Raw genomic sequence first — 24090 nt, forward strand, 5'->3', positions numbered from 1 at the left:
TCATTTTTAATTGGGTTTTTAGTTTTTTTGTTGTTGAGATGTATGTGTTTGTTACATATTTTGGATATTAACCCCTTATCAGATATATGGTTTGCAAAATCTTCTCCCAGTTGTTAGATTGTCTTTTCCTTTTGTTGGTGGTTTCCTTTGCTGTGCAGAAGCTTTTAGTTTGATGTAGCCCCATTTGTTTATTTTTTCTTTTGTTTCCCTTGCCTGGTCAGACACGGTACTTGAAAATATGCTGCTAGGACTGATGTCAAAGAATGTACTGCCTATATTTTCTTCTAGAAGTTTAATGTTTCCAGGTCTTACATTCAAGTCTTTAATCCATTTTGAGTTAATTTTTGTGTATGGTGTAAGATAATGGTCTACTTTCATTCTTTTGCATGCGGCTGTCCAATTTTCCCAACACCATTTATTGAAGAGACTTTCCTTTCTCCATTGTATGTTCTTGGCTTCCTTGTAGAAAATTAGCTGTCCATAGGTGTGTGGGTTTGTTTCTGGGCTCTCGATTCTGTTCCATTGATCTGTGTGTCTGTTTTTGTGCCAGTACCACATATGCTGTTTGGGTTACTATAGCTTTGCAGTATATTTTGAAATCAGGGAGTGTGATACATCCAGCTTTGTTCTTTTTTTCTCAAGATTCCTTTGGCTATTCGGGGTCTTTTGTTGTTCTATATATATTTTAGTATTCTTTGGTCTATTTCTGTGGAAAATGTCATTGGAACTTTGATAAGGATTGCGTAGAATCTGTAGATTGCTTTAGGAAGTATGGACATTTTAACTATGTTCATTCTTTCAATCCAAGAGCATGGAATATCTTTCCATTTCTTTGTGTCTTCAATTTCTTTCAACAGTGTTTTATAGTTTTCAGTGTAGAGATCTTTCACCTCTTTGGTTAAGTTTATTCTTAGGTATTTTATTCTTTTTGTTGCAGTTGTAAATGGGATTATATTCTTAATTTCTCTTTCTGCTACTTTGTTGTTAGTGTATAGAAACACAACTGATTTTTGTATGTTGATTTTGTATCCTGCAACTTTACCATATTCATTTATTATTTCTGGAAGCTTTTTGATGGATTCTTTAGGGTTTTCTATATATGAAATCATGTTGTCTGCAAATAGTGACAGTTTCACTTCCTCCTTTCCAATTTGGATCCTTTTTATTTCTTTTTCTTTCCTGCTTGCTCTGGCTAGCACTTCTGATGCTCTGTTAAATAAGAGCAGTGAAAGTGGGCATCCTTGTCTGTTTCCTGTTCTTAGAGGGATAGCTTTCAGTTTTTCTACATTTATAATTATATTAGCTGTGGATTTGTCATATATGGCCTTTATTATGTTGCAGTACTTTCCTTCTATACCCATTTTATTCAGAGTTTTTATTGTAAATGGATGCTGTATCTTGTCCAATGCTTTCTCTGCATCTATTGAGATGATCATGTGATTTTTATTCTTCATTTTGTTAATGTGATGTGTCACATCAATAGATTTGTGGATGTTGAACCATCCCTGCATCCCTGCTGTAGAGTCCCCACACACTCCACCAGGTCAGGCCTGCCCCACAGAGGCAGAGCCACTGGCCTGGCTGCAGAGGTTCCAGGCTCCTGGCCTATGCAGGCCCAGGGTTTGCTGTTGGGTGGGGCTGGTCACTCGGGTGGGCTGCTTGTCCTGGCTGAGCTGGGTTTAATTGGTGCTCTAGTGGGTAGGGCAGATTCCTGGGCTAAGAGGCCAAGGGAAAAGTTCTAATGGCATCTGCCATCGTCTGTGTGAGCACACCTGTACTAGGTCACAATAATGGCTGCCACCAATGTCTCAGTCCCTGGAGAGGTCTCATCTCTCACTGAGATGCACCCAGAGCCTATCAGGTGAATCTCTTTTACAGCAAAGGATTGTGCACCTTTCTTTCTGTTTTTTTTTTAAGTTGCTTTCTGAAATGAGTGAATTTGTGCATGGGCCCTTTAAGAGCAGGCTTTTTTTTTCCTTATGTTAGATAGCTTTTCTGGGGGTATTCCCCGTTGTTGTTAGTAGCCAGCAAAGCCAGACATTATGACACTTGTCTTGATTGTGCTGAGTCCAAAAGCTACTTATAGCTGTAACGCTCTCCCACTCAGATCCCCCACTCCTCCAGGGAAGGCTTTGTATCTTAGGATTGCTCCCAGCTGGCTGTGAAGCAATGTGGCTCATGATGGTGATGTTTTTTCTCTCCAGAAAGGAATTTCTGCCTCTTCCACCTCAGTAACCACTGTCCCTTGTTGCGGGGATTCTGTTTATCCAGTTTTCAGTTCTCTCTCAGGGGTACTTGTTCCAACAGTATTTGTAAATTTGTTGTGTCCGTGGGAGGAGGTTAGTTCGGAGTCTGCTTACGCTGCCACCCTGACACTGTCCTTAGGTCATATCATCTTAATTTTTACGGAAAAGGAAACTGAGGTGTAGAGGATTGAAGTACCAGCTAAGCAAACCATGATGCTCCTCCTTAACATGGCAATCACTAATTGAAGGCTCACTATGTTTTAGATGCTTTTAATTCATCAAAAAACAATGTCTTTAATTGGCTTATTGTGATAGGCAGAATGGACCCCCCAAAAAATGTCCAAACCCCAATCCCTGGAATGTGTAAATATATTATGTTACATGGCAAAAGGGACTTTGAAGATGCAATTAAGGTTCAGGACCTTAAAGTTGGGAGATTATCCTGGATTATTGTGGTGGGCTGAGTATAATTAGATGAGCCCTTAAAAGCAGAGAATTTTCTTTGGCTGGAGCCAGAGAGATGCAGCAGAATTGGAAGTCAGAGAGATTCCAAATGTAAAAAGAATTTCTTCTCACATAAGAAGATGTGCCATTACTGGTTCTGAAACTTAGGGGTCTCTGTGCAAGGACCAGAGAGAGGTCTCTGGTTTCTGGGAGCTAAGGGGCAGCCCCTGGCTGACAGCCAGCATGGAAATGGGACCTTATCCTACAACCGTGAGGAACTGAATTCTGCTGACAACCTGAATGAGCTTGAAAGCAGATATTTCCCCTGAGCCTCAAGAAAGGAACACAGCCCTACTCACCTTGAGTTCAGTCTTGAGAGACCCTCTGCAGAGAAGTCTAGTTGAGCCATGTTGTGCCTGGACTCTGACCCAAAGAAACTGGGAAATAATAAATGGGTATTGTTATTAAGCCACGTGCTGTGTGGTTATTTGTTACAGCAGCAGTAGAAAACTAATGTGCTTCTCTTCTCTAAATCCTTTGAAGGTGAATGTTCGTATGTGAATTTTATGAATTGGTGGAAGTGAAATTCCAAGCAGAACTGGGATTTGAATATAGATCTCTTTGGCTTCAAAGGACTTTAGCCCTAAGATATTTTGTTTCCTTCCCTGAAATGTTGAAATGTCTTGTAAAATGTACATCGTGCTATTTAAGTAAAAGATATGTTTGTTAGTATTAGGAGTAATATTTATTCCATAAATATAAATAGGTTTTAAGAGTAAATGACCAAAATGATATTGAAATATAGCAGATACAAAAGTAGTTTTGTTTGGATTTTATTTTCAAGCCTAAAAGAAAAACAAGAGAGAGCTATTATGTTGTTAATTAGGACCTCTTAAAAAATTAAACAAGCCCATTTTTGTTTGTATAAATACTTAAGAGATCTATTTTAGTTCTATGACTTTGAGACAATATCAAATTAAAGCCAAGTACAAGTGGACAGTTTAATCCATGTTTTGTTTTCTAAGAGACTGAATTGCTCTTTTGGTCTGACAGGTGAATGAATTTTCTCTGGCCAAGAATTCTCTGATCACACACACACGTATGAGGGCAAGAAAGAAAGACGTGACAATTTGAGATTTCATGAGGATAAACCTACATTGAAGAATAGAATTTATATGTAAAAAGTTCCAATGTCAATCTTTGTGATGATAAATCTTTAGAAAGAATCCATATGAAAGAGCTGTTTACTGTGTGTGTAGAATTTTCTAAGCAGCTGCTCTTCAAGGGATTAGAAATTGGGGCTGATGTTCCTAATATCCAATGAGGGTAGTATTTTCAATTTGTTAGATAATTATTTGTTCTTTTTCTAAACTCTAGACCTAGTTCAGACTGTTGCAGATCATGAAATGGTTTATATTTCGATTATTTAGGTGGAAGCTGACCCGTGTATCAGTGGTGATTGCCTTGCTCTCCTTTCTCTTCATGTCGTCAATGTCCATGCCTGAAATTCAGTATTCCGGGGGAATTTTTTCTGTGAAAGATAAACATAAATTCAGATAAATCCAAAGTATCCTTACTTTTTCACAGTTTACCACTGCAATGTTAAAAAAAAGATTACAGTTATAATAAGGAAAAAGATAAAAGAAACAGGTGTGGAATGCTGATTTCAGAGACACAAGCTGTTCTATTTCCTTATATCTTCATCTGTATGTCCTCACTGGATCTAACCTTTTCTTTTTCTCTCATCCCAACAGGAATACTATGACAAAGGAGATTACATTATTAGAGAGGGCGAGGAAGGAAGTACCTTTTTCATTTTAGCAAAAGGAAAGGTAAATATTAGTTAAAGCTTACTTCACGTAAATCAAAAGTTTTTTCAAGTCAGTTTGCCATCAACACAGCGGTGCTCTGCATCGCATCCTAAGAGGTCTTCTTCGGTGACTGGTGAAGGAGCTTCTTCCCAGAAGAGACCTATGGGGTTTGGTCTGAATGCTGGGTTTGGCGGCACAGAACACTTGTGATGGGTTCCAGCTGAGACAGTAACTTCTTGGTGACCTTAGGCAGGTCACTTGACTTTCTTTGGACCTTGTCTCATTGTGTATAAAGTGACTGGATGATTTCTAAGGTTTTTTCTAGCTGTCAGGGTGTGATTCTCAGTCAGCCCAAGGGTCCTAGATGAGGGCTGGAACATTTTTCTGTCGAACAGATATGACGAGCAGCAGGTAGAGCAGAATGACCTTGGCATTTGAGGATAGCAGTGTCCAGACATCAAGCTGTAGAACGATATGGCTCAGAACTTTGTTTCATACAATAGCTCAAGTTGATTTAGATGCTGATGAAGATTTTATACTAATATATGCAATAGATCTTTACCTAGATGTTGGGTGGGTAACGTGTTGCCAGTCGCTCCTATGTTGACTCTTAACAATGCTCCTCAGAGAAGAAAAGCATTTGTGAAATTCTGCAGGAAAGAGTAGACTTGAGCACGTGTGTCTATAAACTGTCGGACTTTCACAAATGTCCTTTCTTCCACGGAAGAGTTTATCATCAGAGAGTCAGGCACTGCCCTCGGTAAACTGGTTTATGGTTGAACTTTGAACTGGGCCCCCAGTAAAGGAAAAAAATTAACAAAATAGTTTCAAACCTCAGAAACTCTTCAACGCTCAGAAACGCTTTTTATCATTTCTCCCCAGCCTGGACCCCATGCTTTGAAAGAATTCTGCCTAATAAACAGATTGCATGTATTTATTTTTTTAAATTTTAGTTCATTGTAATTTAGATAAATGGTAATCAGAATTTCTAATCAGCATGAAGCAACCCTTGTTACTATGTTGAATTGGAATAATTCTAGCCACAAACAATGGTGAAGTTTTTGTTTGGCTCTGCCATGTGGGTTCGTAAACCTTCCTGGGCCGTGGATCACGTTGAGACACACATGAAAGCTGTGGACCCTTCTCCGTATCCACATTTTTTGTTCAGTTTTAGAGGGCCCCCAGGATTCAGTGAGTCGGTGGTGGATACCAGATTCAGAACTCCTCATACTCAGTCTTATTCTTCATTCGTCATTTCTGTTTGGCTTTTTGAAATAAAGTTCCCACAGGACCATTATTACGTGCTTTGAGGATCCCTAGGAAGGAGTCACTGGATTCACATAAAATTTTTAGCTTTGGGAGGTGGGGTTTAAATGGAGAATCTTCCTCTTAGAGAGGGTGGAGTCATTTGATTGTGTTAAATCACAGGATTTCTCAGTCCATCCGGAGCAGACTGTGGTTAGATTGTCCTAACTTTGGCAAAATTTAAGCAAAGACTTGTCTTTTTTTCCTTATTGAGTCAAGTTTATAGAGATCTGGGGGATGTGCTTGGATGGATATACGTTCAGATGCTCCTTTTCTTTTCTCTCTCTGCTTTTAATTGTTTGACATCGTTTAGGTAAAAGTCACCCAGAGTACAGAGGGCCACGATCAACCACAACTGATAAAAACACTGCAGAAAGGAGAATACTTTGGAGAAAAAGCTCTTATCAGGTGAATCTGTGAATTTATATACCATACTTAAATAATTCTTTGACTCTTTTGTGTATGCAACTACTGATTTAGAGTTGTTAAATTAAGCTACCAAACTAATGGCAGTCCAGGAATTAAACAAAAATTTTAACCTGACTTCTAAAAAACTTCAGTATTATGCAGCAAAGAAGTATACTAATTTTGCACAGGAAATAAATCGGAAAGTCTTCAGTTTGCTAGTGAAAATAAAATTGGAGTTCTATTAGAATTTTTAGTTTAAAAAAGTCTCTTTTAGTTTAAAAAAGAGAAAGAGATTACAGAAGTGAAAATTATAATCTTCCCTTAAGAATGAGTTTTTATATTTCCAAGGTTTGAAATATTGCCCTCTCTTCCTCCTTTTAAAAAAATTGTCAAATAAATGACTTTACATAGTTTGTGTGTTTTTAAATCATCATGCCAAAGGTAATATTTTCTTAAGAATTTTTATCAGCTCAGAAACAACTCAAAATAGTGTATTTGAAATTTCTACCTGAACCTTAGGTCTTTTGAGATATGAGTCTATTTACTGTTGATCTAACTTATAGAAGAAATATTTATAAAAATTAATCAAATGGCTCAGGAGATACTTTGTTCTTCCTGGAACTCAGAAAACAACCTTAAGTCTGAAGACATACATTTTCTTAAATATTAATAACTTTATAAAAGATCAAGTTAAAGTTTGAGTAACATACTTTTTGGAGTTATATATATTTTTAAATGCATACTTGAAATTAGTTAAGAAATCTATAAAAATGTATGTTATGACTAAATGATTTTGTTTCAGATTTATGCTTATAAAAAGGAGTGGTATTTCTGTTCATTTATCTTCCTCCTACCTTTTCTCTGGGAAGCCTAGTTCTGCTGATTTGTATGTCAGGATTACATAAGTAAAGAGCAAAGAAAAGGTCTTCATAAATTCATATCTGAAGACAAATTTCATTATTTAAAAATCATGGAGTTCTTTTTTTAAAAAAGAAAATCCAAGTATTTAAACTTTGTAAGTTACAGCTATTACTAAACAATTCAAAAATGAAATTTTAAAGACAAGTTGAATTTTACTTTCCATTTTCTAGGTGGTAATGAACTTATTTCAATAATGGGGAAATTGTCCTTTGTTTGTTTGTGGCAAAATAGAATACACTCATGCAATGTAATCATGTAATATCATTATTCAAGACTTCAATGTATTTGTTCTTAGCATTCACAGATTATTTTTCTCATGCCTCCAAGCAAAACAACTAAAGTTCAAAAGTGCAGAGAACTTTATAAATGTGCTATAGAGTCAAAATAACTCTTGAAAGGAAATATGCTGTCTGGTTTTGCTGGGTCTGAAATAATTTATGCTGTATGTTGCAGCTAGCCAGTTACAGTGTTTTCCCATGAGAAACATGGGAATTTATACTTAATATAGACACCCAAATCCCCTAAGCATTTGAAAGCATAAAGCTAAAATCAATGTGAAGGAGAGCTGGATACAAATATTTCTACAGTTTTGTGCATTTTTATGCTGTCGCTTTTTAGGGCCACTGACTATGACTCAATGTTCCTTATATTCTATATATTTCCATGACTTGACATTAAATAGTCCCAGGAGTTCTTTCAGAATTTTATGTGCAAAAATAAGTCCACGGCACTTACAGTTCTTGTGAAAGAAACATATGTGTATTTGTAAACATCTAATACTTATAAAGTGTTTGCAGAAAATATTCCTAGTCAAAATGATGACACTGACAAGTGAAAAGGATGCTATACTTCTCTACATCCAAGATCATATCTATAGCTATATATCTATAGATATCTACAAACATGCAAGTTCAGTACAAATTACCCAGCTCCCAATTCAAAAGCCCATGAAGCTGAACTGCTTTCACTCATGCCTTCTAGCAAGGACCCTATAAGCTTGGGAGGGACTGCGGGTTTGTCACAAGGTCTCTGGATGCCAGCTATGTGGATGGGGGACTTCTTTGGAATGGTAGAGGTGGGCTGACAGGGTTTTCCCTGTCCCATCACGAAGGAAAATAAAAGAACTCTACTTTGTGTGATGCCATTTTTTATGAAGTTGCTTAGAGCAGTCTCAATATGCTTGCTGCTCCAGCTGACCTTAAATGAATCTCAGAGCACTGGGTACCATATGGGTGTAACTTTTTTCAGTGTCTTTAGTTCATAACAACAGAGGGAGGAAACTAACATCAATAACAGTCTAAAGAAATACTTTACCTGATGCTTGACCCATTGGTATTCATTAGGTAATTAAATTTACCACCATTGGATCATAAGCCATAATTCATTGTATTTAAGTTATTGATTGTAAGATGCATCATTATATTATGTATTCCTGGGAAAGAAAGACGATGCTCTTAATGACACAATGACTCATTATCGATTGTAAGACATGCTCTGATTTCAGAGATTCTAATAGAAAATGTACATCTTAGATTCTATGGAATGAAGGTATTTTAGTATTATTTAATTCATTGAGTGATATGGCACCCAAAACACTTTCTTTGGGTTTTATTCTTGATTGATTTATTATATATTAATTACTTGAATATTTTTCAAATAAGTGTCTTTGATCAGTTAATTTCCGTTTTGCCTGCTTATTAATTAGCAATTCCCGTGTGAGCCCAATGAGAGCTATTTTGTTTTGGCTGACAAGTGCAGAGTGAGATTCCATACACAGCTGAAGTCACTGATTCCTCCATGTTCCCACTGCAATTTTCTTCTTCTCCTCTAAATTCCTTGTGTACATAACCTTTATTGGGACACATTTCAAGTCCTTTTTTTGGAAAGAGGTGGAATATAAATTATGATGTTAAAAAAAGCATAGTCTTTGGAAGGTTTAACTGTTTTCTAACTGTAGGAAATTGACTTTCCTGTTTTTGTCTGCAGTGAAGATGTCAGATCAGCTAACATCATAGCTGAAGAAAATGATGTCGCCTGCCTGGTTATAGATCGAGAGTGAGTATACTGATGTTGCCAGAGAAGGCAGGATAGTGCCACCTTTGAAGAGTTGGCCTTCTGTTACTCCAGGAGCCCATCTGTCTTCTCATGCATCACCACTTGGAAATGCGGGCCAATCCTCAGCTGCGAGTACATTCTATTAAAATTCATGGGAAGGAACTGGGCCTTCTGATCTGAATCTGTCTGTGGCAGTGGCAGATGCTGGCAGGCTAAATATTTTGTGTGCAAAGTTCGTACATAAATATCAGCAATAGACTGATTTAAATTCTGCCTCTTCCAGAGAAATAAGCTTATTAGTAATATACTCTTATGGATGTTTTCCCAACACAATATAGTGAACAATTTCATGATTTATTTCTAAAATACTACAAGTAGCCAAAAATTTTTTAAACAAAACCTATCTCTCTCAGACAAAATATGAGATGCTCATTAACTGTATATATTTCCAGAGAAGTTTTAATTGAATATTTCTAGTAATTTGCAAATGTTGTATGTCAATATTAATCTTTAAATGTCTTGGGTTATTTTTCAGAATAAGTCTCATTTTGTGTCCTTAACTCACTTCAAATTATATTTGAATCTGGCCACTTGGATCTCTCATTAATCAGTTGAATATTTATTGATAATCTAGATGTAATAATCGAAATTTCAAATATACCAAAGCTAGGCCATTGTCTAAGAAAAGTCATAGTGTAGTCAAAGAAATAGAGCATACTCATGAAATATTAACAAAAAATAATAAAGTGACAAGAGGTATCACAAGGGAGTATGTCATTGATTGCTAATTGAATACAATATTTATTGAATGAAGAACTTTAGAGATTTAGAGCTGGAAAGAACTTTATAAGATTTAAAAAATCTTTTTATTATGGAAAATTTGAGCCATATTAAAAAATAGGATGGTATTATGAACCCTGTAATGCAAGTTCAACAATTATCAATTAATGCCTTATCTATACCACTTCACCACCCCTCCTTGCCTTCCCCACGTTATTGTCAAGCAACTTCCAAATGTAAAATTATTTCATCTATAAATTTTAGTAGCATCTCTAAAAGCTAAGTATTATTTATAATGCAAGCCCACAATAACATTAACATGCCCAAAAAGTTAACAATACTTCTTTTTTCATTTATTTTTTATTGAGATATCATTGACACATGCATAACCTTATATTTCAGGTGTACAACATAATTTGATATTTGTATATATTGTGAAATGATCACCACAATAAGTGTAGTTAACATCCATCATCACACATAGAACAGTAATTCTCTCTTTTTTTTAAGAAGCCAGATTTTATTTGTATGTAAAAATCAATGCTCATGAGACTTAAAGTTTCAAAGGCACAAGGATATCAGGGTTTAGTATCCAGTATAGCCAGGTGCTGGTTATTGGTCCCTCATCACTGACGGCTCTGTACTGCCTTGGGTCCTTCTGCCTCTCCTTCCTGCTTCCAGTCTTCGCCGTGTAACGTTGTCTGTGAGTTCTGGCTCACTACACACAGGGCTAGTGCTCCAGTTAGGACAACAACAAAAATGCCTTGGTGCCCATCGTTATTCCACCAGAAAAAGCCACGTGGTCAGAGGAGTACGCAATGACAGCTGTTCCCAAAGTTACAGTCAGTAATGACCATGTATTCAGAGTGAGACATGCATCGGGGTTCTTCCTGCCTTCTTCTTAGTAGCCTGGTCCACTGGTTAGAAACTTGCCCTGACGCTACAACACCATGACTTTTTTGCTGGTCCAACAGGCAGCTTTTTAGTAAAAAGAAAATTAGAAATAATTAGCCCCAAACAGCCAGATACTCTTCAAGATGAAATATCCTTACATAAAAAGAGAGAACAGGAATTCTTAATATCACTTTGAGTTATTTTCATCTCTCCCTTACAGATAGGAAAAGTTAGTCGCAGATCGGCTAATGAATTGCCCCAACAGTGCCATCTGTGCTGGAGCACTGCTACAGCCCAGGTCTCCCCATTCCTTTCCGCATTGTTTCTACTGTGCCATTTGGCTCCCATAGCATGGGTTCAGGAAGGGAAGCAATCACAATTGCAAGGCTTTATTTTATTTTTAAGTGAGAAAACGAGGCTTAAAAATTAATAGGAGTTTTCTAGGCAAAGAGGAAATCAAGAAGTCACTCCAGGTGGAGTAAAACTTAAAAACAAAGGTACAGTGCTAGAAAGTGCAAAGTGTGTTCAGATACAGGTAATCTTTGGATGCCAGCTCTTAAATGGAAAATATGTTTGTACAATATTGTCCCGATAATGCATTGTTTGAGTTCCTTAAAAATATATGCATGCAGTGAATAGCATTAGCTGTGGGGTTAAATCTTATAAATTGCCCCAAAATGCTAGGGTTAAAAATATGATAGAAAGGAAGAACTCCTTCTCTATTTCTTCTTGTAATCACATAACCAAATATTTGCCCAGTATCTCATGTATTCCTAATCCATGAAAAGGATGCAGTGATTTTATAGACTTTATAAATTATTTGGAAGTTTATAATTTTAAAATGTTTAGTTTACGTGTATATAGTTGAGATTCAATAATATACAAAATCTTGGGTTAGGCACAACGAGACATAAAAAGTTACGTGGGTTTATTTTATGGATGTGAGAAGCTGAATATCAGGTATGACAAGGTTGACCTACAGCCTGGATTTCCTCAGACAGTTCTGGCTATGCCAGTGTATTTATTATCAGCACCCCCTTTCACTCTGAAAAGTACTATGTTTGGATGATAAATTAGATGATCATCATAGCTGTGTCTTATAGACTAGATTAAGATCCCGTTATAATTCTCCCATAGCACCCTCTCTCTCCTTATCATATCATTATTCATACTTTGTTTAATTGCTTTATTTAATATCTGTCTTTCCACTCTTCTGTAAGCTTCATGATTACAGAAACATTTACTTGCTCACTGCCATTGCACTGCCAGCATCTGACATAGTCCTTGGCGTATGGGAAGTGCTCCAGATTTTGGCTGAGTGAAGGGCACCATCCTGGCAATGAAATATTGTGACTGAAAGCCTATGGCTCTTTATTTCTTCTTTCCTAATTCATCCTTTTAAAAAATGCATAGGATGAATACATTTCAAGAAGGAGAGTTAAAGTTTGAGCTATATTTCCTATTTTTAAAATGTAATAAAAATGTGTGAAATAATTGTGAAAAATGGCAATAGCTCTAAACAAATGGGAAATATTATTTGGGACATCTCTATCATTGTTGGTTGCTGGGACAATCTCACAGGAATTGATTAGTTACCCCTCAGGCGATAACATCAGAATGAATACAGTCTGTTTGAATGTTACAGCTAGAATGTTGTTGTTGTTTAAACTTGACTTTAGTTTGTGGAGAATGTCTAGGGACTTGTGACAGTAGTGTCACCTATATTTAAAAAATAAGATTTGTTTACAACAATACTTCAGTTAGTTTAATAGCAGGCAAAATAATGGCCAGGTATGGAATAAGTAAAAACAAAACAAAGTACAAGAAGTCTTTCCTTTTTACTTGAAAATTTCGATCACTGGAAACTTGAAATTCCATGGCAGTACTGTTTTGTTTCTCACTATTCTGCAGTCAACAAAGGACAGTCCACAGAGAAGGGTGGAAAAGAGTGGAGAGTAGATCTGGAGGGGAAAATGGAAAATACACAGCACAGTATCTAAGATATGCTTAATAACATAAGTATAGACTGGTGGTCAGTTAAATGTGGGTAGGGGTCTTCAGGGCTAGGCAGGCAGTAAGTAGCAACAGTACTAAGGATGTGGCTCTGGTTTATTAGTTTTAGGTGTTTGGAGGTAAATTTTCATTCCTTTCATTTTGCTGTGTCCAGATGCTTAAGATTTATTGGATGATTAAAATATGGTTTCTAGAAGGATACTATTTTGTAATAGGGAAGAGAACTACCCTAAAAATCACACATCAAGGTAGATTGTCCAGTGTTGGGGTGGGGAAGCATTGGAAGACTAATCAAGAAAATATGTTTTATTGGTAAGGAAGATTATTTTTTCCTTGAGCAGTGCTGCATGTAAGAATTCCCAGAGACAGTGGGCTGGGGGTGGGGAGATCAGATGGGGTCCACAACACACCTGAGCCTTAAAGGGTGAGGGAGATCAAGGGAAGATGTTGGCTGAGCCTCCGACAGAGCACTACGAAGTTAAGGTAAAAATTGGGGTTTAACTATGAAGGAATGTGAAATGAGGAGTATTATCTAGGGACAAAGAAGAGGTAAATTTTATTCTGAATTTTTGAAATAAAGAGCTTAATTTGATTAAGAAAAGTTAGAAAAATCTGTAACCTATGAACCTGGTGATTCAGTAAACAGATTATGTAGACTATTTCCTTTCTCCTGTCTTCTTAAAAAAAAAGAAGGAGCAATTGTTGGTAAATGTGAATTGCAAGGCAGGAAACTGCACAATTCTCTTCTCACTGATAGCCTCTTTGCTTTCATAAACTCAAAGGATCAATTATATATAACTTCTAATAACTATTCTACATATTATGGCAACTTTAATGTGACATAAATTATTGAGAAACAATTTACAAAGCTGCTAATAACCATACAAATAGTGTTTTATAAGCTTAAGAAGAATGTCAAGTTGCAATGGTAACTGTCAGCACAGGGCTTTTTATTTTATTTTATTTTACTCCTTTAGAACATTCAACCAAACAGTCGGGACTTTTGAAGAACTCCAAAAATACCTTGAAGGGTATGTGGCAAACCTGAACCGCGATGATGAAAAAAGACATGCGAAGTAAGTGGAGGAATATTTTCCTAAGTGGGATATGATGAAGGGGACACGGTGTTGTGACTTACCATGCGGTAACTCTTAGTGTGCCATCAGTAGAAAATTTTTGCGGGGGGGCGGTGTTCTTTTAAATTGTTCTACAAAAAGGATACCACTTACCACTAGCATGGATGTTATTTTAGTCTACAAGTAGTCAGCTCGTTACTTTGGTCGATGAGCAGTAAGGTTAGGGAGAAATTTCCTGATAGGGGGCCTTGGGAAAGGAATTCTTTACATTGCCTGGTGACTTAGCTGAAAAGGACATTAATTCGGAAATGAAGCTGCTCTTGCCCATGGAAATCAAACAGGATTGCCACGCACTAGGGTAGCCCATTCATTCTGATTCCAGGTAAAGAGCTAGGGGTAGAGTTAGAATGATTTCCAAATATAAGGGAGCTCTTGGCCAGGGCTCTGTGTGTGTGTGTGTGTGTGTGTCTAGGAAGGAGTTGGATAGTGCTCTAAATGTAGTAATACTAAGGAAAAAATTTTTGTTTAATAGAAAAATCTACTTTTTAAAATTAAAATTATTTGAAAATCCTTTGCTAAAACATTTTGTAGAGTGAATAATTAAGAATATATTCACCAGATGGTACTGTCGAAGCTGAAGACTCAAAAGTTTTAGAAAACTGACATTTGAGTTAAGTTAGAGCATTCAGTCAGGACTTCATTTTTTTTTTTTTTTTGCAAGGCATGTATTTGCAATTTTTGTGCCAAAGACCTTTTGTAGTCAGAACAATTTATGAATATATAATCCAGAGCAGCAAACCTTAATTAAGAGAAAAAAATGAGTATTTCCAAATAACAGTAGACAGAAAGTAAGAAATGTATATGTCCTGTTGCACAAAACCAGTTATTCTGGTTCAGCCATGGAAAGCTTCAAGATGTGACAAAATATCAAAACACTGCAAAGATCAGTGTAGCGTTCTACTGTATGTGCAGCAAAGGAAATGACTTTCTGGTTTCATTTCCTCTCACTGACTCTTTCTTTTTCTTCTTCCTTATTTTTTGGTGAGGAAGATTGGCCCTGAGCTAATATCTATTGCCAATTTTTCTCTTTTTGCTTGAGGAAGATTGTCCCTGAGCTAACATCTGTGCTAATCTTCCTCTAATTTTTGTATGTGGGATGCCACCACAGCATGGCTTGATGAGTGGCATGTAGGTCCATGCCCAGGATCTGAACCTGTGAACCGTGGGCTGCCAAAGTTCAATGTGCGAACTTAACCACTATGCCACCAGGCCAGCCCCCTCCCCCTTTTTATGTTAACTGCTTTATTGAGATATATTTTAAATACGAGACAATTCTCCCATTTTTACCTCTCAGGGATTCAGTTGACATTTGTCTATTTCTTACTGTGCATGTTTCAGGTTTTTGTTTGTATATTCTCTTGCTTTTCTCCCTAGATATAACTGAATCTGATCCTATAAAAGCTGAGATAGCTTTTGGGGAAATTATGAGCGGTAATTACCGGCAGAAATAGGACTGCAGTGAGAGTGGAATTTATGTGTGGTGTAGCCCCTGCTTGACTAAGGGGTGTATGTAAATTTCACTTCTCTTGTGCAGGAGATCCATGTCTAACTGGAAGCTGTCCAAAGCACTCTCTCTGGAGATGATTCAGCTCAAGGAGAAGGTGGCCAGATTTTCCTCATCGTCCCCATTCCAGAACCTTGAGATTATTGCAACACTGGGCGTTGGTGGGTTCGGAAGAGTTGAGCTTGTAAGGGGTTTACGTTTCAAGCATCTGAGAGAAGCCTTTTGACTTTTTTTGTTTTATATTCCAGTGTATCCTGGAGGAATGTATGAATTGTTATTGCTATCTTAAATGTTGGTTTGAACTGAAATTGAGAAAGTACACTTTTCACTCTGTATATTGTATAGTAGCAGGTCTGTGCTAGTAACTTGTAATAACATAGCTGCTATTTTAAGCTTTTTACATCATATCCTCTTGTGAATTTCTTTCTTGATAGTAATTATTGGAGAATGTACCAAGTAAGCATTCCCAAAAGCTGTAAAACATAAAAAAAAAATGTATTTCCTAACAGCAAAATGTGTGTATACATACACTCATGATGCTAACTATATACTGAAGAAAAGAAGAATGTGTCCAGTGGAAGTGTCGTAGAAACAAAATCTTTAACATTATAGTTCTGTTTCTTAAACAACGCCACTGCCATATCTGTATTAGGCCTTCATTATCCTATTTTTGGGTTGCTCAGAATTTTCTATCGAAAAAAAAAAGAAGATGAATGCAAGGGATGTCTGAAGAGCAGCCTCCTGTAGTGTTGATCAGGACAGCTGGGAACTTATGGCCTGATTTCGGCTGCATCTTCCACATCACCACCTCTCTGAGCTTTATCACCAGCTTCAGAGGAGCAGCAGAGTGGTGCTGTCAGATCAAGTCCTCTGAGGAAACTGTAGAATGGAGATCTGTGACCTTACCGGGTACAGATGACTCTGAACCCTTGGCAGTTACCACGCCCGTCTTTGCCTAGCGGATTTTTAATGATTCATTGTACCTTAGCCTCTGGGAACTAAGCTGACACCTCCGTCTGCTGGATGGCCCTGGGCACGAGCAGATCTCAAATGCTTCCAGGACACTCTGGCTAGTACCCTTCACAGTCAGTACTTCATCTCGGATGGGTGAGGGGGGAGGAAACAGTTTCTTAATAGGCCAAAGAGTATTTGTAATGTTTCTTCTGCCATGTGGAGAGAGAAGGGCAGTATCCATCTGCAGTGGTATTTTTCATCAAGGATCTTGGCAAAAGGATTGAATTAACAATGCTGAGTTCTATTTCTTATATAGTTAGATAATAATGATTGAAACAATAATTCCACCATTGATTTAAAAGTCACCGGCAGCACTAGTGGCAAATGTGAGCAAAATATGGGGTGCAGCCATTTCTGCACAATTTCATTACTTGTCGAATATAGTCTATTTATGGAGTTTTAAGCCCATCTGAATAGTTACCTATTAAAATTTTTTGTTTCCTTTTAAGGGAAAATTTTATTTGTCCATCTAGAGCAGAGTGTCCAATAGAACTTTCTGCTCTGATGGAAATGTTCTGTATCCATGTTGTCCAATTGGGCAGCCACTAGCTGAATATGGCTGGTGAGAATTTGAAATGTGGCTGGTGCAACTGAGAAACTGAACTTTTAATTTTAATTAACTTAAAATTAAATAACCTCATGTGACTGGTGGCTGTCACATTGGATAGTGCGGATATGGATCTTGATTTAATGTTTTGAAAATCAAAGAAGTGACTATAAAGACAGAATAATTTTTGGCAATTCTGGTCAGTTTTTCATGTCGCACACTTGAAACTGAATCGATTTCTAAACATTGAATCTTCTAACTAGAGTTTTTTTCTTCTTTCAATACCAGTGTTTTAGAACCGTGTTGCAGATATGTAAGCTCTTTGGGAAATTACAACAAAAGAGAAGTGTGTATACTGAAAAAACTCAGTTTTTCAGGATAAGTGGTTAAAAGCTTACTTGCTATTTAAATGTGAAAGAATTTTAACTCTCATTAGTTAACATATTTTTTGTAGATGTTGTAACTCTTTCCTAGTAAGTTAATTTTGAAGGATCTTTCTCTTCTTACGTAGGTTAAGGTAAAAAATGAGAATGTCGCTTTTGCTATGAAGTGTATAAGGAAGAAGCACATAGTTGACACTAAGCAGCAGGAGCACGTCTACTCAGAAAAGAGGATCCTGGAAGAGCTGTGTTCTCCCTTCATTGTGAAGTAAGTGCACATTGGCACCCAGAATTTAGGGTTTTAGGCTCTTCTGAGTATTTCCTTGCAAGAGGACAGAAGAGAAAGAGGAGGCCCCACTCTGAATTCTCCATCCCAGTCATAGCAACAATACATAAAATATGAGAAATTTGAGATCTAGAGGCAAGAGTCCAGATTTTTTTATTCTTGAGTAAATCTCAAGAAAGTGTGTGTGTGTGTGTGTGTGAGAGAGAGAGAGAGAGAAAGAGAGAATATAAAATTATTGTGGAATAATTTGAACTGATTATTTAATCCAGACCTAATGCAGAATTTGGGAAGCAAGAATTCATTCAAAACCCCTCAGGGGGTATGCTGCTGTTGAATTTCTGCAAGAAGTGGCATTTGGGCACATGTAGGCTGCTGAGGAGCAACGGACTATGGTCCTAGCAGTGCCTCGATGCCAAAAGAGCCACCTCCTAATAGTTACTGTTCTTTCTGTAGCTATCACCAGAGTTTGGAAGAGAAATATGTTATTGTAGGCCATGGCTCTCTTTACTTGTGAATTCATGGGTTAGTGGTGTAGGCCAGTTAAGACATAGATTTTCATGTATTTTCATATATGTCTCAATGCCCCAGAGTGTAGCATTAGTGATTTCTGGGTGATGTAAAGTGCCCCTATAATAAATAGCATTTATACTTTTTGATCAAATGCCTTAAGAGAATTTTCCGGCCTATCCATATTCCCAGACCCATTTTTTTTAAGACTAAAAAAGAAGTCTGGGGGCCGGCCTGGTGGCGCAGTGGTTAAGTGTGCATGTTCTGCTTCGGCAGCCTGGGGTTCGCTGGTTTGGATCCCAGTTGTGGACGTGGCACTGCTTGGCAAAAGCCATGCTGTGGTAGGCATCCCACATATAAAGTAGAGGAAGATGGGCATGGACATTAGCTCAGGGCCAGTCTTCCTCAGCAAAAAGAGGAGGATTGGCAGCAGATGTTAGCTCAGGGCTGATCTTCCTCAAAAAGAAAAAAAAAACGGAAGTCTGAACCCTGGCAATGCTGGCAATAGAGTCACCCAATTTTCTTTATATTAATCATGTTCCCAGAATGCACCCCCCTTTTTTTTGTCAATCATCCGTTAACAAACTGTCATGAGCAACTTGAGGGCATGGATTAGATTTTACTCATTTTCTCCTTTCCAACTTTTTGCAAAATGCCTGGTGTATAGTAGGGCAATAATAATGTTAAGAATAAATACTAATGATGACATTTATTGAGAAATTAACATGTTCCAGGCACTCTTCTAACCAAAATATATTTATATATATCTTATATATGTAATAGAATATATAATATTTATTTATTTTATATATATTACCTTAATATATATCAATAATATACATCAATATATAATCAATATATAATCAAATGAGTATGTATTCGTATTCATATATAGTCATATAAATATTCATTTGATTTTCATAATAGAACAATCAGGTAAATGTTATTATCCTTATTGAACAAGAACAGTAAGAAAATTGAGGTTGCATATCTAATAAATGGCCAATCAGCAATTCAGGCCTTGGCAGCTTGATTCCAGAGCACACACTGAACCACTTTACTAGATTACTTTTGCCGTCTGCACGTGATATGGCTGCTCTACTGTTGGCTGTAGCCTGGGCGTGGTATTAGGGAGAAAAGGGAGGTCTCTTGATTAAGACCCAGAACCTGCTTTCAGTCAGTGTTGAAATATGGTATCTGCCTGCGTCCCACGTCAGGATTGAGGCTGTCATTCCCCCAGCTTCTGAGGGTGTTGCCAGCTGAGGACTTTAGCTCAGTCCCTCTCTGGCTGTTGCTCTAAAGTGAAGAGAACCACCTTGCCCGCGATCATACTCTCTCTCCAGGTCCCTCCTGCATCCGATGATGGCAGAGCTCCTTGAAGCTGAGGGTTTTGTTGAAACTAGAGTATAGCCCAGTTGTCCCTCTGCCCAGCACTGCTTCCCTCCTCCCCATGGGTGTTATTCCCAAGTGCCCTCTTCACTAAACTTACTGCTCAAATCTCTGTCTCAGATTCACTTTCCTGAGACCAACTAGAGGACATAAGACATGCACATGAATAACTGTTATGCAAGGCAGATCCTAAAGGAGATATCTGCAGAAGTCTCTGGGTATTTGGAGGAAGGAGAGGCCACATTTGGTAGGTAGGATAATGAGCTGCCTTATAAGGAAGGTGGCCCCTGATCTTGGCCTTGAGGAATGAATAACACTTTTACAGCAAAATTGAGAGTAAGAAGTTCAGTCTGTGGGTAGAGGGAGGGCAGTCTATGTAAAGGGGTCAACATGAGCAAAAGCAAGGCTCGAGGAAAGATCAGAGTATTCAGCGGGAAGCCCAGTGTTGCTGGAGGATATTTGGAAAGAGATGAGGACCATTGTTCAAAATGTTACTCATGATGCTCTTAGGCAACTGTAACAAGACTTTAAGACTAGATTTCTGGGGCCGGCTGAGTGGTGCAGCGGTTAAATGCGCACATGCCTCTTCAGTGGCCCGGGGTTTGCCAGTTTGGATCCCGGGTGCGGACATGGCACTATTTGGCAAGCCATGCTGTGGCAGGGCATCCCGCATATAAAGTAGAGGAAGATGGGCACGGATGTTAGCTCAGGGCCAGTCTTCCACAGCAAAAAGAGGAGGATTGGCAGCAGTTAGCTCAGGGCTAATATCTTCCTCAAAAAAAAAATCAAAAAACACTAGATTTCTAATAATAACTATGTTTTTATTTGTCTTCACAGATTGTATCGTACTTTCAAGGACAATAAGTATGTATATATGCTTCTGGAGGCCTGCTTAGGAGGGGAGTTATGGAGTATACTAAGAGACAGGTAATGAAAAAGGATTAGAAACAATAACTTTTGTCTACTCACATCTGGTCTAAAGGATGCTATTGTTCATGATCATTTAAAGAGATGAGAAGAAAGTCATTAAGAAATGATTCCAAGAAAATATTAGCCCTTGATAAAATAAAGTGGTAATAGTGGTATTTTCTGAGCTGGCATTATAATCATGTGATAGGCACCCTGTAAGGCTGTCATGGCCATTCGCATGTTAGGGATTGAAGAATCCCAGGCCTAGACACAGTGTAAACTATCCTCGCTCACATGGTTTGTATGAGGCAGAGTGGGTCTAAACCCGGATGTTACTGATTCTAAATCTCTGGAAGGGAGATGAAGAAAGGGCTGGGGAGTGGTGAAGCCCTCCCTGAAAAGCAGAGTAAGAGGTCTGCAAAGATTCAGTTTTACGAAAGGGATGGTTTCCACACAAGCAAAGCCACAGGTATTTACTGAGCACCACCTGGTACAAGGCTCCACAGTGGACGGTGTGGGGGTTTTCTAGACAGTGTAATCTTTTCTAGCTGAAAGAGTAAAAAGTATAAACTTTTCCTCCACTGAGTTGAGATTTTATTTGGGGAGATCATGTAATGTACAATTTTAAAACATTTCATTATTTAATGCAAAAACTAAATCTGACAAAGAAGTTGACAATTTGTAATTAAATGCCAAATGAGTGTTGTAGATAGTCAGCTCAGAGGAGATAAAAGATAGAAAAAGGAGATGGTAGAGGAAGGACTTGAATTAAACTCTAAAGATGACCAAAATTTGTAAAGGCAGAGGGGAAGAGAAACTGATAGAAGATTCGGCGGAAAAGTTGGAATAGGGTTGGGTCTCTTTGTGGATGATTGACAGCAGAATTTGAGTAGAAGACAAAGGCAGTGGAAGAGGAGATGCAAAAGTGGGTTTGCACTCGGTTGTGGAGGTTAATGACAGGCCAAATATTTAGACAGTATTACTTGGGCCAGTGGTTCTCAACCCTGGCTTCACATTGCAATCACATGGGGAGCGTTTACAAAGTAAAAATGCTGGGCTCAAATGCCAGAGGTTATGATTCAGTTCATCTGGGATGGGGTCTCGTAAGTGATTTTTTAACAGCCTCTCAGGCAGTTCTAACATGCTTTCATGGTCGAGAATCACGGACCTAGGTAATCAGAGACCTTAGAGCATCTGAGTAGAGTTGACTGTGTTGTGTTAGGAACATCTTGAGGGATGGATCTGAATGAGGAAAACCTGGAAGGGTGAGGAGATTTGCATGATACCTGCAAAAGCATTTGCATCTTCCATCTTTACTTCAACAGGCAAATCTATTTAGAAAATCCAAATCTATTTAGAAACAGGAGTTCCTACTACCTGTTATGCACTGTGCCTGATCCTCAAAACAATCTTGGTAAGGAAGTAATAAACCTTGGTAAGGAAGTAGTAAATGTTTTACAGATAGGGATGTGGGTCTCAGAGCAGCTAAACAACTTGCCCAAGGACACAGTGAGTGGAAGAAGCAGGAGTTGAAGCCAGTTTCTCTCACTCCAAAGCCACACCCTTCTATTACACCATGCCACAAATCACCTCCACATTTTCATAATTCACCATGTAAACCTGCTGACAGTGCTGACCCAGGGAAACTCTAATATCATCAAGGTGCACCAAACAGGAAAAGGTTATGACCCTGTTTCTACGTGGGTTGTTGTTACATATACAAACAGAGAATGAAAATGATCATTTGAGTCATTTTTTAGTCGGGGAATCATTTACAGAAGTCTGGGTCAAGCTCTCCATTGAAATCGTTGCATTTTCTCCAGAGTTGGCCATAGATGTCTAAAAAGTCTTGTTTTCTTATCTTTCTATTTTATATGATCATACATGGCTACCAGAAATAATCGTTTGGATGTAGATATTTTAATTTTAGTGAAGTAGTAGTTCTTGTTTGTATCAAGTACCGCCCCTGAAGGTCTTTATGATCAGTAGTCTAATTCATTGGCAGCTTAAATACCTGTTAGTGTTGATGCCCTACAAAACACTTATACTGCATCAGTTTACCAAAGCAATAATTGACACCTAGAACAGACAACAAAGTGGTGTGTCTAGAGTATTAATAGGGAAAATGGTCTCATTGCAGAGGCAGCTTTGATGAACCCACCTCCAAGTTCTGCGTTGCTTGTGTGACCGAAGCATTTGATTACCTGCATCGACTGGGTATTATCTACAGAGACCTGAAACCAGAAAACTTAATTCTGGATGCTGAGGGTTATCTTAAATTGGTAAGACAAATTCTGTAAGTGACAGTATCATACAAGATATTTCTAAATGCAAAGTTGTGTTATAATTGCAATTTTCTTTTAATTTTGGTACGCCTGTTATTTTCACTTTGGGGGATGTGGCCTTTGAAACTGGCACACTTAACACTGGGAGCAGTGTTACAGGCACTTTCTTTTGGGCCTAGGAATTTAATGTTTCAACCATATTTGTGACTCTTACTAAGGATTTACATAATAGCATGCCTTTAAAATTGGATTGTGTTAGTATTTTTGTTTAATAATTTTAAACATGTTTTAATCGATTCCTGCTACATATAGGGGCTGGCTATAAGGAACAAGGAAAGAAGATTGCATGGCCTCTGCCCCCCATGTCCACTGTCTGTATACGGAGAAAAAATATACATATGCATGTTGGTCATTGTTTTGAAACCTTTCTAGGTGATTCCAAAGTACAATCAGGGTTGAGAATCACAACACCAGACTATAGCCTCCTTAAGGACAGAGGCTATCCATCTGTGTAACCCTCTTATACTAACATGAATCCCCTTGGATGTCACACCACAGAAAAAAATGCTCCCACTCACATAAACCGCAGTGTGAAACTACAAGAGAACTGGGCAGTCATAACTGAGGAGAAACCCGGGCACTACGGACCTCAGGAGGGAACTCCCTCAGGATGGGGAACCCAGGCTGAGTTTTCCTGAGTCCATTTTCTCAGTACCTCGAGGACATTAAACCATCTCTGAATTGAACCTTTACAAAGATATTAGTTTCTCACATCAGAACATTTATATATGGAAATAATAATAGGTACCATTTAATGAGCAGTTTGCTATGTGTAAAGCTACTGTGCTAAACATTTTGCAATTAGGATATTTAAAAAGTGATGAAATAGGTTTTATCGTCCACATGTTACAGTGTGTAATTTAGCCTTAGGAATTAAATTCATTATGTGCGATTGCTAAGCGATTTCTCTCTATAGTAAAGGAGCAAAATAAGTCCTTTCATGTGAAATCTGGCTAACTTCCAAGAAACATTTTGATCCATTCAAGCTTTATTTTATTCATGAAAGACAGCTTTGAGAACTGGTGAGGTGCTAACACAAGGCCTCAATCACTCTTCTTCTTCACAATTCCTTCATTGGCTATGCCTCTTACAGCTCTTTAGGGAAACCCTTTGGAATATTCTAGAAGTAAAACTTTCATGGGGGATGCAGACTATCCAGTAGATTCATTCCTTTTTATCTTAGCTGTTTTTAAAAA

The 24090-nt window shown here is 37.9% G+C and overlaps 1 protein-coding gene across 2 annotated transcripts in view; it reads left to right on the forward strand.

The window, feature by feature from the left end:
* PRKG2 (protein kinase cGMP-dependent 2) overlaps nucleotides 1–24090 on the forward strand; it is a 99898-nt gene that overhangs the window by 45267 nt on the left and 30541 nt on the right. The window contains exons 7-14 of one of the 2 annotated variants that reach the window (XM_023637856.2): nucleotides 4445–4522; nucleotides 6120–6214; nucleotides 9122–9190; nucleotides 13855–13953; nucleotides 15548–15701; nucleotides 17590–17726; nucleotides 20478–20567; nucleotides 22690–22831. In XM_023637856.2, the coding sequence (XP_023493624.1) occupies nucleotides 4445–4522; nucleotides 6120–6214; nucleotides 9122–9190; nucleotides 13855–13953; nucleotides 15548–15701; nucleotides 17590–17726; nucleotides 20478–20567; nucleotides 22690–22831 (864 nt within the window). Of the gene's footprint in view, nucleotides 1–4444; nucleotides 4523–6119; nucleotides 6215–9121; nucleotides 9191–13854; nucleotides 13954–15547; nucleotides 15702–17589; nucleotides 17727–20477; nucleotides 20568–22689; nucleotides 22832–24090 lie in introns of those variants that run through there. The other variant, XM_070262322.1, reaches the window with a different exon arrangement.

The sequence above is a fragment of the Equus caballus genome, chromosome 3 (assembly GCF_041296265.1).
Source record: "Equus caballus isolate H_3958 breed thoroughbred chromosome 3, TB-T2T, whole genome shotgun sequence".
Lineage (NCBI taxonomy): Eukaryota > Metazoa > Chordata > Mammalia > Perissodactyla > Equidae > Equus > Equus caballus.